The following is an 18,493-nucleotide window of genomic DNA, read 5'->3' on the forward strand; positions in this document are numbered from 1 at the left end:
TTACAAATATTTTTGTACATTTTGTGAGCAAACGTAGATCGTTCACCTCCTCAGCAGGCAGCCTGGAGTCGTGGTAATCACTCGCCGAGTGGCCACTGTCATTCCACTGACAAGTGATACGCAAGAGAAGTGCTCTCCGTTTAACAGTGATTGTTTACCTTCAACAAAGTCAGCTGCAGTACATTATTTTCATACAAAAAGTAACACGTAATGTATTTCTAAAGGCATACTTTTACCTTTGAATATATATATAATTGCCCCTACTTGTAAGTTTGCAATAATGCACTTGGTGGTCTCCAACGAGAAAATATACTTGGCTTCACAACATGCAAATAGCATACCATAAAATATCCAGATATTTACATTTTGTTGAAATGTGTGCCACTGTAGTTTTTTTACATCAGTGCCTGGGGTGGCCAGAAGTTGGTATCAAATCAACTCTTCATCATCATCGTAGATGATAAAAATAATAAATAAAAACCCATACACCCGGGCATCATGCAGCTACTAAAGCCATCCTGGATTCAGAACACGTTGGGTATACACTTTATCGTAGGGACGTGGAATAACAACATACTAGCACTTGAACACAGACGCTTGACATTACCCGACATAGGAATCGCAGCCAGAAATGAGTGCAACCCTGCCAGCTCAAGTGGCGTACGGACCCCAGGATCATTGTGTTCAGCAAAGTAGGCCTACATTATGTGTGACGGTATTGTTAGGGCGCGAGCACGGTCACGGTCACCGACATGGTCACGATCGCTCACGTGACGTTGGCGCGCACAGCTGTTTGCGCGTGGACGCAATCGCTCGGCGTGCTTCGGTCCTGCTTCCGGCGTCGGCGCTGTGCGACGAAAAATAAACACGGGCGCATTTATCGGATTCCGCGGCGCACGCGAAATGTCGTTCACTCGATGTGGATCGCGAATTTAGTTTGGAACAGTGAGGCCCGTGTGGCGTGTATGGCGTGACCGGGTGGTCCGTTTCCGGACGAGGCTGCAGTTGGCACCGAGTTGTAGGCCGTGAGTAGAAGGAGCGTTCGGGCGAGGGCAGGGGTCGGCAAGCAAAGATAACAAGAGCAGCCATTCTTTTCGAATTTGCTAAAAAAACTATATTTCAAGAGCAGCAACGCAGGTGAATAACATCACGAAGAAGCGGTCCTTAAAAGAGCCGCACGCGGCTCCGGATCCGCAGGTTGCCCACCCCTGGGCATGGGTATTAAATCCGATTGGGCCAGAAGCCACTATCTGCCTCGATGTGTTTCCCTGCATGGAGAGTGTTAGATCTTAGTTTGGAAAGCAAAGCTTTGTATGCCGATGTGTAGTTTACAAAAATAAAATATACGCAGGTTCCGGTGAATTTCGAAAAGATATGGTAATTTGCATGGTGACCTTGTGTGATTTACTGCATGCCTCTATTTTCTTAAAAAAATAAACCATTTTACAAACTGACGGAAATCGAGAGTTAATATATAAAACATAGGTATATTTTTGATGTAATATTTACGTACTGAAATATTTATTTTAATAAGAGTAGGCAGTGTGTGCGAGTTTTACGACGTTTGTCAACGTTTTGTTTTCCATGAAAACGTAACGACGCCTAGGCGTTCAATGTTTGCCAATTTGTACACATTTATTTTTTTATACCATCGTTAGAGACTTAGTAAGTGTAAAAAAAAAGGTACGTAATAAAATATTAAACCCAACAGTCCGTGTGTTATCTGATAAATACGAGTGCTGAATACGAAACTGATTGAAAGCCTGCGGACCAAATCACCTGGAATGCAGCACACAAGCACATCACATCTCGGAAGCTAAGCAGGAATGAGCCCGGATAATGCTTGGATGCGTGACCACTGGTCACGCATTTGCCACACGTAAAACATGCATCATAGCCCGTTGCCGGCCTACGTTGGTAATGATTTATAGAGCGTAATCCATGCCCGTTGCGTCTCAAGACACTTAGCAGAGAGCATGCAGCAAAAATCCAATGCACCGTCCTACCACGTCCTCACTCCCCACCTTCCCCAGTCCCCACTCACCAGCAGCCCAAATCCTCTGGATAAATCCACATTTAACAAATACTTCTGATGCCCACGTTAAAACGTAAAGCCTTTCGTCAATCCACTGCTGAATGAAGGCCATAGCAAGTGCTCTAAATAGGCTCAAACAACACCGACCTGCACGGCAGGGGGGAGGATCCTCGTCCAGGAGTGGTTTGGCAAAACATCTGTACAATTGTGCTCATTGGGAGCACATTTCAAATTGAGTTACACCGCCACCTGCTGCCTGCTATGTTACAATACCCTCACCGTCCCTGGAGCGAAGGTTGTTGGCCGCACAAAGCCGGGCGCGTGGAGCACAGAGCCTCAAGGGTCGCACGGGTGACCTCCCGATCGAGGGCGACTTCCCAGATATGAATTGGCCAGACCAAGGTCGGGCAGGGTCTGAGCGTTAGAACAGTGGTGACATCGTGGCGCTGGGCGACACCGCAAAACCCTGTAAAATCCTTGCCGAGGTTACCGATGACGTACTCGACCAAGCTCCGACCCAAATGAAAATCCCACCTCCACTTGTCCACGTGGCTTTATCCCAATGTCACACCTCGCGAGGAGTCGGAGAACATGGGCAAAGTTAGAGACATCATGACTGTTCCGAAGTGAGCTTGGATATGAGGTTGCTCGAATTAACGTCTCCGTATGACTCTTTATTTAGAGCAGGGGTGGGGAACGTCCGGCCCGCGGGCCGTGTAAGGCCCGCAAAATCATTTGGTCTGTTCCAGCCATCACATTAGGGGTGAGTTAAACACATTCCTGCGGAGGGAGCTGGTAGGAACGTTGGGTTGCTCGGTCAATGGCCAGGGTCAACGGCGGCGTGGTGTATTCCGCAAATATGGCCGACTGTGAGGGCGGGCACAAGCCGGCGTGAGTAGGTTAAACGTTGAGTTTTATAAGGGCACCACGGGATGACCAGCCCCTCCCTACCCAGCCCCTCCTCCCTCCCTACCCAGCCCCTCCCTGCACGACGGACATAAATAATCCCCTGTGGGCTGGTGTAACCAGGAGGTTCCTACCAGTATTAAATGTTTGACCAAATATAACAGGCTCATTTTTAAGTTGATAATTTTGTATGGCCCGCGAATGATGTTATAAATATCCAAATGGCCCTTGGCATAAAAAAGGTTCCCCACCCCTGATGTAGAGCAATAATTGTAAGTTTGCATCGAGGTGGTTGAGCCAGATGATTGTGTCAGGAGCAGCAGAGTGGAGTATCCCGGCTGTGGTGCCTCCTTTGTATTTGTGAGCCAAGCAGCGAGTTGTGGTAAGGTTTATGGGTGACTAGTCGCACAAGATTTTTTAAGACTCCATTTGTGCATCAAGTAACTGCGGCTTTAAGGTTGTGGCCTGTAAGCTGTGCGATCTTCTGCGTCGGATCTTTCACAAGGAGTTTGTGACTTCTTGTGAACTCCATTTGGCTTTAAAAGAAATGTTCAGGGTTGAAATACAAATTTTAAAGGTTAAACACGCGGGTCCAAAATTACTTGCGTGACTTCCAGCAATGGCGAGGGACATGTTTTAGATCCTGGTGGAAGGGGGGGGGGGACATTCTCTACAATGAACTGGACTTCCTGGAGGACTGCGGCGTCACGTCGAAAGGATTGGGCGAGCGATGTGCGACAACAAGGGACGCAACGGTGTCGGGGGTCAGCTAGAGGGCTCCTTTGATGCACCGCTTTGCAGCGCTCCGGTGGACATCAACAAGTCAATGATTATAATTAGGTACCACTCGAGGCTTTGTGCACCACAACATAAAAGTTTCATTGCTTAAACGTGTCGTTTGAGATAAAAACATAACTTGTTCTTTAATAAATCACGTCAAGATGGAATATGAAATGGCACCATACAAAATTTGGATAAGGTGATAATTCTTAAAGCTTTATTTGCGACTTAGATCAAGTATAGATTTCCATCTTTCAGAAATGCCTCTTTCAATAAAATGTACACAAATGTCAGCCACGTACAAAACAACTTGTTCACAAATTGCAGAAAAAACTGCAAGACACTCAATAATTTACACATATAAACAAACAAGTCCTTGAAAAGTTTTAGAATTATGCAAAGTACAAATTCTATACAATAAAGGATTTGCATATACCAAAGTGGTCAAATTACCATGGGCAATTGCAGTGTATTTTGACCAGGTACCTTTCATCCTTATGAACCGTGACCCCCTGCTTGAATTTGATTTAATTTTGAAAAAAAAGACACCCAACATTAGATTTTGTTGAATGCAAAAATATGATCAATGCACAAAGCCTATTAAAAACGGAACTTGACATTTGGCATAATAAAAATAAAATGTCACCTATTAAACGTTATCTTGCATTTATTTCCCATGGCTGTCTTGGTTGTAAATCAAACACACTTTTATACAGCAATAAAATATAAGCATATGAAAATATTATCCTTTCAACGGTTCCAACTTTATAGCCATCAAAAGAATCATTTCCGGGGTACATGTTATATTTAACGGTGACGTTGATGGCTCTTTTACGCAAGAAATGAAATTACACCAGCAGCAAAATAATGATGTCAGCTAAAAACACCTTCCTTGGTTTAGCTAACAACTACTAGTACAGTACAGTCATTTAAGAAAATCTAAAACACTGCTGGGACCAACTCAAAGCTTCACACGGCTCCTGGAACGGCCAAAGGCGTTTCGCGTGTACCGTCGCAGGCCTGTGCGGGCCGTTGACGTCTCCTCGGCACTCTGCAGTGGCGGCTCTGTCTCCTGCAGCCCCCTCTTCCGCAGCGAGGACTTCGGGAATGCGGGCGTGACGGGCGGAGAGATCAAGTTCAGCTCGATCTCAGGAGGCACCCACTCTGTCTTCCTGTGGAAAGCACGAGGCTTTTAAGCTAGGTTGCTCAACATTCGACCCATCATATGCGGCACATGAAATAGCAGAACATCATAAAATGCAGTTGTTGCATGCTGAAATTTCCATTTTTCTATTTTAATTTCCACACTGTATTTGGTGCAAACTTCAGAAAACACTTTAGTACTGCCCAAAAATTGTTTGGGGAACTTACAGTAAAAAAAAATGTGGAACTGCATGCAGGAAGCAATTGCCGTGGCCATAGACCGGAAAGAGTGGAAACATTTAATCCGACCTCATCGACCGCCTGTTGACAACTGATAAGAGATTAAACGAAGGATGGGCATCCAAGCTGAGAGTCAAGATTCTACTCGCCAATTTGAAGAGTGTAAATCAGGCAGCGCAAGTCTCCAGAATATCAGAGATTAACTCTTGTCGGAAGGACTACTCAAGACAGACAGGATGTGCTCTGGTCGGAGCTATTTTTCCATTCCAGATATTCTTGAAGAGCCAGTCTACGGGACGGAGTTCATTGCTCAATAGAGGACGGAGGGAGCACGTCATGGCTGCGAAAAGACTGAGGAGTACCTTTTGGCTTTCTTGGCTTTCCTTGGAAGGCGTTGCCGTACTGTTGCCTCTTGCACAGGAATGGGCTCATTGTCCTCCATGGGTGGCATCTTCATCTCCACTATTTCTTCGGTGGCCACCTGAGGTAGGGGAAAATTTCCATAGCACATACGTAACACGTACATTGCACCTCTTGTAGTTTGCTTGCAAGTAATGTACACACAACGTAATGAAAGTCTCCCAGCAACCCATAAACGCTCTTATCAACCATGATACAAGGGCATGGAAAAATTGACTCGCAACACATGTAATGAGCAAATTCTATGCAAAATAATGATTTGTGATTTTCGGGAATGTTACGGAAATGATAAGCAAATATTACATTCATACTTATTTTGCGATTTAGACTGTAAACACAACAGAACATTCATTTTTGAATCAATCGTGAGCTCAAAGTGTAAAAAAAATACTAAACCGTCTAGAATAGGGGGATTATTAGATGCTCAAAGACAAGTGCATGCTGCAACTATGTGCTTTATTAAGGCCTCATCACATACGTACATCCACATGCGGCTGTTTTTCAGGGGTCCGTAACTTCTTGTATTGTCGCATCCGAGTATTTGGTGAGGAAAAGCCGTAGTCCACCACGGTGGGCCTTTCGGGCAGCTCGATTTGTGACTTGTCGAGCAACGTGGCTGAAACAAAAAGCCACCGATCGGAATACGGCAATAAAGTTATACATTTTCAAACAACAAATAAAAGATCACCTTGCTTTGTGGAACAATTCCTCCATAACACTTGGTGGAGGGGGTAAAAGGATTATAGGTGTTGTTGATTGCAGCCTCACCCTTCTCGATGCATCTGGTGGATCGTCTGATGGGAGGCGAGAACTCGAAGGGCTCCCGGCTCACGGTACCGGGTGCCGCCGGCGTGTCGGCGACACCGAGGGACACGTCCGCTGCCTTTGCGCTCTTGCGGCCGCGCCTTGGCGCGGCCGTGGCTTCTATCGTCTCCGGCTTCGGCACAGTCTCCCCGCCGTCTGCGTTCTCCGGGACGGGCGAGATGGCAGGCAAGGTGCGGCTGCTCTTGTTCGCCGAGCGGAGGGCCCGCTTCGACTCAAAGTGCGTGGCGCTGGCGGAGCCGAGGGGAGTTGCCGGTTGCACCTCGGGTTTGGTGGCATCATCCGCTAGGGTTTCGGCCAACACCTCCGGTAGGGGCCTGAGGTTTGAGCGTCTGCCGCGTCGCAGCGCCCGCGAGGGCGTCACCGGAGTTTCGGTGGTCGGGTGGTCTTCGACCGATTCGACCAGAGACGCCTGCAGGAGCCTCCGACTGCGACGCTTTCTGGGGACGTCGCTTGCAGCCAAATCGGGACCGAAATCTGTTTCGGAGGTTTTTGTCAACGTCAAAGCTTCCGGCTGCTCGGCGATAGCTGGCACGGAGTCGTACGCAGCCGTGCTGTCCACGTGACCCTCACGCTCGTTGGCAGCGGTCACGCTCCTGCCCTTGCGGCGAAGACTCGTCCTCACACTTCCTTGATTATCACCAGACAGAGACGATTGTTCAGAATAATCTTTTGCACCTGAAACACGCTTGGCAGTTGACGTTTTATTGGCTGATCTTCGCGTGGGAGTTTGTTTATCTTTAACTTGCGTGTAATTGGATTTGTTCTTTGCTCTGGTATTTGACTGCTTCTTTAGAGAAACCTCCACAGATGAGGTAGATTCCTCCAAATCTGGCAGTGCTAGGTCTGCATCATCATCATCATCATCAAACTCCTCGCCTTCACATGCCTCGCTCACACTTGTGTTTGTGGTAACAGCCTCTTCCTTTTCCTTCGACTCTTCAGCTGCAACTTCCTTCACCTGAGGAGCTTTGATGTCACATGTAGAGTTGGTCTCGGATGTGTCAGCAATGTCCGGTAACGTCTCTTGCCTCTCTTTGTCCATCTCTGGAACATCCACCTCAACTTTTTGTGCATCCTGGACAAAAATATGTACCCGTCAATGAGTCAGTGTTGAACACTAAATTGAAAACATTTTAATTATGTACGTGCATTGAACTTCTTTCGCACCGTATGTAGCAAAACAACAAATTAACATCACCAAAATGAACATCAAAACAACAAATTAACATCACCAACACAAAGTACGTAGGAGGGAACATGCGATTAAACATGAACGCTAATGTGCAACATTCCACGTCAGTTGTGTTCAAATGGATTCATACCTCGACTCGAACCTCCACGGGAAACGAAGCCATGTTGGACACAGGTTCAGGCCCTGTCAGAGGCTCCACCTCTTCTTCTTCAACCACTGCAGCAGCGGGGAGGGCCAGGTCAATGGCTTCTTCCCTCACCTCCAGCACTTCCACTGCGTGACTTCGATTTCCATGGCCAGCTGAGGACACAGCTATTTGAGATAAAAAGCGCATTTAAATGGTGGGCAAAACCTTAACAATTGGAACCATGAGATCGTTCCATTGAAACTGCAGGGAAATTCCAAACGCTCATTCCAAAAGTAAAAAAAGATAATTTGTGTAATAATCAAAATATTCACATATTGATACTTCACCCACAATGAAAAGTGTTCTTCACTTGACCAACTACAGAATTGAAAAATGCTGCACAACTAAAAATTACGAAACCTGTGTTTGTGATCCGCAAACGTCAGTTACAAATACAAGCGATGTGTCGTCTTGTGCCGTGTACATGCCTTGGGTTGGAGCGCTTTTGGAAATCGCAAGTATGGCTTCTCTGTGGCAGGGTTTGAAAGTGATCTCACTATCGTCATCATCTTGTTCAGACTCCTCCTCCTCCTCAGACTCCTCCTCATTCTCTTGTTCCGACTTCTCATCCTCATCATCCTCATTATCCTCCTCATCATCCTCATTATCCTCCTCCTCATCTTCCTCATCCTCCGAGGAGACGTAGCAGAGCTTGGACAAATCCACTGTGGAGTTGGCATCGTTCGACCTTGACAAACAACAGAAAGGTTAACTTCCTTGAAAACGCATTTTGGTAATTAAGCAATAGGAGCAAGAGAAACCGCATAGTCTCAACATAATCAGCACATGGAAACAGTCGCCAGATTCATGCAGAGACGGGACTTGATGCAAGGGCAGCTTACGAGTCATCGGGTGAATCACCCTCCTCGTTCGTAAGTGCAGAGACGAGGTTCTCAGGGTCTGTGGCCACGGTCGACTGCGGCACTTCTGCCTCAATCTCAACCATTGCCAGTGCGTCCTTCTGCGGCCCGTTGCTGATAGGAACATCTGCGGTTCAAAGACAACGGCGTCAATCGACACCGTACAATGAAGACCGGACAATATTCTGTGAATGTAAACATCGTACATCGCTTTAGAGGTGGTTACAGATAACATAAGTCCTTTTAGGATAAAAGAACCGAAAATCAGAACACCCTTCCATTGTGCAGATAAGGATAACAGTTGTGGTTGCTGTATTTAAAAACAAATTTAGGCTTTAGATCGTGTCTTTCAGTTATACTTGGCTAACAAACATAAATGATAGTGAGGGTGTGCCTCACTTTCAGCAACCGACAAGAACACATCAAAATGGGCAGTGTTTTCACAAAGCATTGAACGCTCATACATTCACTCCAATTCTTAGGCACCAGTATATTAATAATTGTGTGAAATATGCATTATTCATGATTTATTGAAATTAACAAAAAATATGAGCACAAGTACAAATTTACGCTAGCGAAACAAATGAAACTGTGCAAACCAGACAGAACAAATGAGAAACAAAAACAACGGGGACTTCTGAGTACCGACTCCTGATTCGAATTGAGCACACACCGTCGTCGTAAGACGTAAGGTCCATGGGCTCCTCTGCGGACATGTATTCCTCCGTAGGCTCGTCCACACTCGACTCTGGTGCATTCACGTTCAAATCGTCCGAGTCCTCCAGCTCGAGGATAATGGAGTCTTCTGGGGCGTTGATACTCGACGTCTCTGCCACCGTGCCACTTGTGTCCTCGTACTCCGCAAGGCTCTTGTCCTCCGGCGCGATGGCAGTTGAAAACTCGGGGGTTGCGGGACTTCGATCGCCGGCGTGCTCGTCCCTACTGCCGGCGGCCGCTTCCTGGACGACGGAATGCTGCCCGTGGCCTGCTTCCTCTTCGTCATCCTCCTCCTCCTCCGACTTCTCCGGCTCGTGAAGCCTCTCTTGAGGTGAATGTCTTTCCATCACAGGCTCTTCCCTCTGCAAAGTGCTTGCACTGCCACAGCGCAATGCGACACTCGGTGAATTAACGATGCTGAATTTCGAGTAGCTGCTACAATTAACTAGTCTTATGTTTGAAGGACCAGTCTCAGGCTTGAACAAAGGTCTTTACAACGGTGTTAATTTATTAAAGTTTGAGAGGCAAACGCCAGCTGTTCACACGTATCTACATGTGAATAATAGGAATATTATGCCATATTACCCAATAGCTGAGGGTTTATTGTGTAATATTGCAAAATGCATTCGTGTGCATACAGGTACAGACACATCAAGGCTGGATACAAGCTTCATATGAAATAATGAAAACACAACATGTAATGATAAGAACGATGAGTAAAAAAAAGGTGAAGTTAGATCCATGACGAATGTGCAAATTGTTGAGGTATGCCAAGATATGTATTTGTCTGACAATTCCTAAGAATTTTAAGATAAGTTAAGAGCACTTTGTCTACTGCTGGATGAAGGCCTCCCCACGCCTTTTGGTCATTGGGGGTTGCTTGACCATACGTCACAATGTTGGTCAATGCGGGTTGAAGGGGTGAAGGCAAAACGCTTTTGTGGTTCAGTTATCGATCGCCACTGGTGTCAGCCGTGGCTGGGAATCCATCACCCATGCAGCCGGGTTCATCATAGTGCAACGCCCATAAGACAGGTTTTTTGGGTTAGATCACATAAATATATATATAAATGTGCCATTAAACCCGCCACCACCCGACACAGCCAATTAGTAAGGTTTGTCACGTAAACAGAACATGCCAATTCGTTACTAGTACAGCACACCGATGTGTTGGAGAGCAAAGCCACAACATTCACAATCCGAGTACGATATTTCGCCAGTAATTACAACCAGCTTCATCAGGCGACAGCCAGATTTGGCTGACAAACCTTACTAATTTGCTGTGTCATGTGGACGTGGGTTCAACGAAACATTTATATATTTACGCGATCTAACCCTTAAAAACCTGTATTATGGATGATATTGGTCGCAAAGACCCTACGTGATAAAACTGATAGTGCAACGTGTGATCCACGGTACCAGCGCTGCACCCATGACAGACTTACCTGAGGCCATTCTCACTCGTGCCAAAGCTTCCCCTTCCTTGATCTCCGAGCGTGGTGGAGAATCTGAAGTGAGAGCTGGAGATTCGGTCCAGGATGCTGGGTCTGCTGGTGATGTCTCCAAGCAGCCTGGTGTTGCGGTCTCCCACGTCAGCAGAGGAGATTCTGCTGCTGCTCAATGCCAAGTGAGAAACCCTCTCCAGGCCAGGTGCAGGTACTGGGAAGGACGCCCTGGAGGCAGCGGCGCTTGTACTTGGTTTCTGTTGATCGTCCGCTGGCGCAGCCTGCGCCGGAGCAGACGGGAGCAAAAACTAATTAATCTCGATTGTGACACATGCAAAAACATCTCAGACGATGATGCTGATGACGAAATCGCCCTGAATTCACAAGATCAGATCTCAGAAGCCAAGCAGGGTGGAGACAGGTTAGTACTTGAAAAGGAGACTGCCTGAAGGCTTGGGCTGTGAGGAGGAAATAAGATGGCGGCACAGCAATAGTATTAAATCTGTGTGGAGATTTGAATGTTACCTTCTCATACACTTGCCCTTCCACATGAAGCCACACGCACACTTCTAGCACAGTTCACACATCCGAAGGCGGCAGCAGCACCCTCCTGACAGTCTAAATAAAGATTCGGCGAGGCTTTCCTATGCAGAGTGCCGTCGCCTTGTGCGACGCGGGGGCTGCGTGGGTGCAGTGGTTCTGCCGTACCACGTCCGTGGCCGGGGGGGCCTTGTCCACCAGGCTGAAGGAGATCCTCGAGCGGTGCAGCAGGGAGGCAGGAGGCACTTCGGACGCGGCGAGCGTAGCGCGTAGGCGGCTGCGCAGGATGGAGTGCGGCGTGAAGCCGTCCACCTCTGCGCCGGTGGCCATGGATCTCGCTCGCTGTAACGGCGCAACACACACACAACTCACTTCTGAATGTGATCTCAACAGGACAGCTGAAGACGACGTAGTGTACACACGCTCACAAGCAGAAAGCGGTGGTCTCCTGATTTGAACTTGAAACCTTCCGAATGTGATTCGTGTCCTTGAACCGCTGCACCAACACCAGGTCAGATATTGTTTTTAAAGACAATATAATTTTACCGCAAGAAAACTTGACTCAATAATTTCCTTGATAAACAAAAATTACGCACGCCTCCACGTGTACGCGAACACGTGAGTGGGGTGTCATTATATACATTCCTGTGAGATCAACGCAAGTGGTCAGTCGGCTTGGTGGAGGCATCGCGGCTACCTTGAGGATAGGTGGGGTCTGCAGCAGTTTACGGGCGCTGCTGCTGCTGCTGCTGGTGGCGACGGTGGCCTGCTGGCCGGTGCCCGGGCTGGTGAGCCGACGAGACAACAACCTCCCCAGCCTCATCGCTGAACTCCATCCAACAGCAGGCGACACCAGCTGGGGAGCTGGCGAACGCTCAGGGGTCTTGCGAGATGGCGTCGCCTTGGGGCTCGGCGCCACTATGGTGCGCTGCAATCTATATTTTCCAAATACACAGGAACACAATGTCCAGGAAAAATAAAAAATCAAACAATATCTGTATTGACAGGCATATTGGCAACCGAGGGTAACGCACATCATACAATTGCATAATCCCCGGGCTGTAGCTCGATATAATGTTTAAGCACCTGTACTTTAGCCAAGGTCGGCTTGCACTTTTGAGGATTAAGGTCCTGCTGCTGCAGTAAAAATTGCCGCTCTAAATCACCCGTGTTGACAACATAAACTCACAATGATTGTCCCCCCCTGCCTAATCAGCAGTCCCAGAACGATCATAAGGATTTAATCCAAACTTTACCACCGGGCTGTCGCAATGCACCTGTGTACACTCACCTGGCCTCCATTGTGCTTTTTCGCTGAATGGGTGTGTCCAGAAACACATCCAGCCCATTGCTCTCCACGCCTCCACCTTCTGTTTCTCTGCAGAAAAGAAGCATATTGTTATTGAACAATGATTCTACATTTCACAGTTTAACCACGAAAATAGCAATGTCATGTATTTAGCCAGCAAAGCTTCACACCGAGGGTCATGGGTTTTGCGTTTTAATGTTGCCTAATTTATTTTTAAGGGAAGTTTTGAGTGTAGGAGGAAAGTGGAGTACCTGGGGAAAACCCATCCTTGTGTGGAGATAACACATAGGTCTTCGAAGACAGGTTTGCAAATACCCACTTGCTGTACTGCCACCTCCTGGACAGCTGGAAGTATGGCTGGTTTTGGATTTCCACAAATTTGCATAATTTCTAAATCTTCATTTCCCAAGTGCCGGCATATCGGAGTGTGCCACTATGTCTGGTTTTACAATATAATATCAAAGGCAATACTAGTTTTCTTAAAATTTCAAACTCTGAATGCTCCATAGAAGCTGTACCAGTTCACAACAGATCAGGGGTAGAGAAACATATTCTTACCGAGGGCAGAATAAGGCTTTCAAATACCTTTCACGGTAAAACACAAACCATTCACTTCTGACAGTGAACGAGCGTGCTAAAATGAGTGCAGCGAAGACACCTGTTATAGTTGTGCGAGTCATTGCGAAGTGGTAGGCCTGGTGTGCGCGGGTCATAGCAAACAATAGCGCCAGGGGGTGGGGGGGGGGTTCCCCGGCCCTGCTGTAGATACACGTGGCATCATCCAGAGAGCGTAGACATGGCCAAGGTGCGAGCTGCAGACGTCCCACCTGGTTGGGGTGCTCCCACCCGCGTCGCCCTCGGCGTCGCCCCCCGTTGTGTGCACCTCCCGCATCTTGCGCAGCAGAGCGCCGAGGAATGTGGCGCGCGACATCACCTGCCCGCCCGCCCGGTGCACCACGGTCGAGAGGGGCTTTGGCACATCCTCTGCAAAAAAAAAAACGATTGTCACGCAAATGATTTATTCTCAAGCACCACTCATTTTACGACGAGCACATCATCAATATATACACCACACCTCCGATTAGCACGGTTGGCTAAGTACAGTGCGAAAGCAGTTCAACATACATGCCAGGGTTTTTCATAGAACTAGTGATAAGTGTCATTAAATAATCATCCCAATTGTGTGCCATCCCAAGTGAGTAATTTTCAGCAATGGGATCTTTGGCCGATACCAGCTACATTGTGTTTTCTTGTGACTCGTCAAAATTAATCTTGCGCGAGCACAACGTGTATAAACATTCGCCCCGCGTGTATAAAAAGTGAAGACAAGCAATGCACTGACCACCACGAGTGCTGTGCTGCAGGAGGTGGTAGGGCCGCGGTCGCTCGGAGAAGGCCAGGCGGCGCGTCACGCGCGGCAGAATCTTGCTGCACTGCTCCAGCATCAGCTGCCGCACGGCCACCCGCTCCCGCACGCGTGGGTCCCGCTCGCCCTACCCCAAGTGAAAAGCAAGGAAGCACGCATTCTATGACACTTGCCAACATTTGTCCTCGAAATATTTAAGTACCGATAATGATACATCCCTAACCGCAAGAGAGGACGTTACGTGGCGCACGACGTGTGACTTCGAGAGCGGAGGCAGGGGCATGGCATTGTGATGCGATTGCCTTTGTTGACAACACTTTGATCTATTTGGCGAGTTTTCAATCGGTTAAGTACCCAATAACGGCACAAATTTTTACTAAAGTTACATGTGCAATGGATCATCTTTATGAGAGTTATCGTGACCGCCGTTACAGACCGACAGAGCGAACGCATTAATGTTTGCAACCTGAGTTTGTAAAGCTTAAAAAATTAGATGACGATTGGTGTTGCAGGCAAACAATTTTGAGTCGGTCCACAGACCGTTTTCAACCACCACCGCTTCGTCCCAAGTGAAACTCACGGGCTGAACGCCTGGCATGCCGTGCCCGAGGCGCAGGGCAGCGAGGTAGTTGGCGTGCTCCAGGTGGTGGACCAGGAGCAGCTCCTTGCCCAGCGGGTGCTCGCTGCTGTCCAGAAAATGCTCCAGCACCTCCTGCCAAACGCACAATCCGATCGCTTGGAACGCATTTCTCAAGTTGTGGATTGTAACCGAGGGGGAGTTGTCCCCCGTTATCATTCGAGGTGTTGCAACTCAAGATAACAGTCATCATTAAAATGGAAACACGTTGGTTTAACCGAATGAATAAAATAACTTCAGTCAGAAACACGTATAGACATCTCAATACCACTTTTCCTGCTGCGGTCAGTCACCAAGACAACAGCCCTACCCCCTTCCTTACACCGCTGCTGCTCCGACCAACTCCTGCTGCGGTCAGATGGCAACACAACGTAATGCCCCTCATCTGGACACCCCCCCATGGCTGATCATTATATCTTCAGCCATTATCAATCCACTGCTGCGTGATGGTCTTCTGAAGATGTCGCCGACTCTTGGTCTTGCGATGCAAAAATCCTTCAAGTAACTGCACATGAGCGCATTTCATCACCCTGGTAAATGTCCACATAAGTATGAATCCTCATCTCACTGTCATGCCATCGTCCCTTTATCATCCTTATCAAATACAATACACTAGGCTCAGACTTACAGGAGTGGGTGATCAGAGCAGAACTCCTGGCTTAGAATATCTGAATGTAAACATCTGGACACTGGCTTCAGGATTTTAGAGGCTCACCTGCTCAGCTGGGGAGAAAGGCAGGCGCAGCACCTGATCCATGAGGCCGCCCTCCAGGCACGTTGAGAAGAAATGCTGCAGCAGCTCGCCGGCTGAATCTCTGTGGACGTGCCTTTGCAGCAAGTTCCATGCCTCCAGCACGCACCTGGGGAATGGCAGCAGCAGCAGCAGTCAAAAACATTCCATGTTTCCATGTGCCCCAGCTGCAGTACCAGAAACATCGTAGATACACATAGATTCAGACATTAGGTACGGTCTTCTTGGTTCTTTCGGTAAAGTCATGTAGAAGGGAAATAATAAAATAATAAAACATAATAAAATACAATTCTCACGATGTTTCGGCCACAACGCAAGCAGCCGTCCTCAGGTGAAGAACAGGTCTGTCGGAGAATTGTATTTTATTATGCTTTCTTTTTATTATTTTATTATTTCCCTTCTACGTGACTTTACCGAAAGAACCAAGAAGATGAATCCCTGCAGTCACGAAAGCTTTAAATCGAAAATTAGGTACGATATTACGACACTACTGCGGCAAGCACGCGGGCGGCCCAAGCGAGCACCTGTTTGCGAGGAGGATGGTGATGTGAAGCAGAACGTCGGTCGTGCCGCTGACGGGGGGCTGCAGCTGATAGAGGTAGCGCAGGGCGAGGGATACCTCGCGCTGGCTCAGCAGCGCATTCAACGCCCGCTCGTGCTGCCACGGCTTGAGGGGGTTCCGGCAGCCCGGGTGGGAGAGGGCGTCCAGCCCAGCCTGGCATGCAACAGCACAAACAATACACGCTTTCTTAAGACAAACACGGCTAACTAACGTTTCTGATGACATGACTTTTCTGGTATCAGTGCCAACCGTGTTAGTTCAATTTCCTTCAAATTGCAAAGCCAATATAAAATTCACACAATCCACAGTAACTGCATTCGTTTGCAATTAAAGTATGCTTCTATTTTTAAATCACACACAAACTTTTAAGCAATCTATACTAAACTCATGAAACCGTATAAACGATCTTGGACACTGCAGTCAGTGAACCGTAACTTTTTTGGCATCAGCCCATCTGCTGGTGACAGCGCTCTTTGCAACACGTGCTTAAACGTTGTGGAACCATTTTCCTTTAGATTTGGTTATGCATTGTGGTCTAATTTTATATCAAGCCAAAAACAAATATTGTCAAGACATTTTAATCAGAGTAGATATAGTTTACAATTCGTTTAACACGTAGGCTTTCGTGACCAATATTATCCATAAGTTTTTTTTTGGCTTCGATCGTGCAAATATAGATGTCGTTAAACCCACAACAGCCAATTAGTAAGGTTTGTCATGTAAAAAAACCACGCCAATCCGCTACTAGTACAGCACACCAGTGATTGGAGAGTTGTAATTATTGGCGAAACATCGTATTCAAATTGTAAATGTTGTGGATTTACTCTCCAGCACACCGGTACGTTGTACTAGTAACGAATTGGCATGTTCTGTTTACATGACAAACCTTAATAATTGGCTGTCGGGTGATGGCGGGTTTAACGACACATTAATATTTACGCGATCTAACCCAAAAAAAAAGACTCTATTATGGATAGTTTACAATTCTAGTAATTTGTTGCATACTACTCCTGGATGAATTTACATGAGTGGAAGAGCAGTGAGAGCTAAAAGTGATATGAAGGAAGTACAATTAGGTACAACAAAATGCGCAATATAAACACGATTTATTTGTTGTGATATTTAAACAGCCATTGAAACATTGAAAAATGCAACCACTCACAGGAATTAAATGCACAATTGTATTTGGATCAGATTGTGAGCTGAGAAAACATGCCGAATGGCACACAAAAATAAATTCCCAAGCACTACGTGCATTCTACAACCATAATGGTGAATACATACTTCTTGCTCGGAACAATGATTCACTACACCAGCGAATCAATGAAATGCCATGCTTAAGGGTCACGATTAATTCAAGAATAAATTACTCTGACCTCATTTGCATTCTCTGCCTTATACATTCTGTTTCATCCGTATAATCTCAGTTACAATTACACAAAGTTAACAATTATATATTTGCAATTCGCACAAACCAATAAATCCTCATGTGTATGACGCAACGTAATAACGATGCAGACAAGAAATGATTACGTTGCACGATTCAAAGCAAATCACTATTTACGTGACACATCCAATGCATTTATTTTGATCTCGGCAATCGGTATTCGGCAAACGGTTACACGCACTGTCCTCGCACAATGCGCCACGCAGCCTCACCTGGAAGTCCTTGTGGTCAAGGAGCCAATACGCGTGCACAAGGCGCAAGCGGTCGAGGGGCAGCCCCATGGAGGCCGGGAAGGACTCGAGCGTGGGGCCACTCCGCTCCTGCCCCGAGTGCTGCACGTCCAAGAGCAGGTACGTCACCTAGTCCGCGGCGCAATTGCGTCAAGGTCCTACGCGTGAGCCGTTGCGACGAGTGGCGTCGTGCGACCCAAGGGCCAGGCATTGAGAAAGATGTGAAACCAATCCCCATTCCGCAGCCAAATGAGGCCTGAACCTTCAAAATTACCCACAAATGACATTAATAAATCCTTGTATCACTGCCGCACTAATCAGGTACAAATAATAATGTATAAGGCGTCCTTAAACAATGGACCTGAGAGCCATGAATATATAGGATGAAAATTATTGCAAAGTAATCTGGGAGAGAAAGACTAAAAGACATGGTAGAGAACTAGAGAGAGGCATCTTAAATAGGTGGGGTCTTCAGCCAGGACTTAGAAGTCTCCATCGGCCTTGAATTTGTGACCTCCAAGCGCAGGGAACTCCGGAACCTGAGTGCTGTGCAAACAAAAGCTCGGTAGTCACCAAAGGTTCAAAACCTGGAGCGTGGAACGCCGAGTAGAGCACTATTGGTAGATCTCAGAAATCTGTGATCCCAGTGTACTAGAGTAGAATCATTTCGATTTCGCAACACTCATGTTCTAGTTTTTGCATGCCCAATTACTTGTAAAGGTGAGCCCTAATTATGCGTTGCATTCTGGATAACGTGTGTTTATGTGCCGCCCACCAAATGTAGTCCTATTGAGCTCTAAGGAAACGTTCCTCAACTCCCAAACTTAAGTGACTGGCATGAGTACACAACCACAGTCGGGAACACAGAAGACACAAATATAAGTCTGGCCTGGGAACTTAA

At 47.0% G+C, this 18,493-nt stretch overlaps 1 protein-coding gene across 2 annotated transcripts in view; it reads right to left on the reverse strand.

Annotated features, from left to right (window-relative positions):
• Positions 1-3,932: 3,932 nt before the first annotated feature.
• Positions 3,933-18,493, reverse strand: part of AHCTF1 (AT-hook containing transcription factor 1) — a 28,631-nt gene continuing 14,070 nt past the window's right edge. Inside the window, exons 20-37 of one of the 2 annotated variants that reach the window (XM_078864496.1) lie at positions 17,575-17,721; positions 15,878-16,068; positions 15,318-15,462; positions 14,546-14,677; positions 13,942-14,092; positions 13,427-13,583; positions 12,582-12,668; positions 11,988-12,225; positions 11,459-11,632; positions 10,751-11,031; positions 9,262-9,683; positions 8,571-8,715; positions 8,157-8,416; positions 7,672-7,841; positions 6,293-7,424; positions 6,007-6,140; positions 5,467-5,585; positions 3,933-4,893 (exon numbers count right to left, since the gene is read on the reverse strand). In XM_078864496.1, the coding sequence (XP_078720622.1) occupies positions 4,683-4,893; positions 5,467-5,585; positions 6,007-6,140; positions 6,293-7,424; positions 7,672-7,841; positions 8,157-8,416; positions 8,571-8,715; positions 9,262-9,683; positions 10,751-11,031; positions 11,459-11,632; positions 11,988-12,225; positions 12,582-12,668; positions 13,427-13,583; positions 13,942-14,092; positions 14,546-14,677; positions 15,318-15,462; positions 15,878-16,068; positions 17,575-17,721 (4,296 nt within the window). In that variant the 3' untranslated portion in view covers positions 3,933-4,682. Of the gene's footprint in view, positions 4,894-5,466; positions 5,586-6,006; positions 6,141-6,292; positions 7,425-7,671; positions 7,854-8,156; positions 8,417-8,570; positions 8,716-9,261; positions 9,684-10,750; positions 11,032-11,458; positions 11,633-11,987; positions 12,226-12,581; positions 12,669-13,426; positions 13,584-13,941; positions 14,093-14,545; positions 14,678-15,317; positions 15,463-15,877; positions 16,069-17,574; positions 17,722-18,493 lie in introns of both variants that reach the window. The other variant, XM_078864495.1, reaches the window with a different exon arrangement.

The sequence above is a fragment of the Lampetra fluviatilis genome, chromosome 18 (genome assembly GCF_964198595.1).
Source record: "Lampetra fluviatilis chromosome 18, kcLamFluv1.1, whole genome shotgun sequence".
NCBI lineage: Eukaryota > Metazoa > Chordata > Hyperoartia > Petromyzontiformes > Petromyzontidae > Lampetra > Lampetra fluviatilis.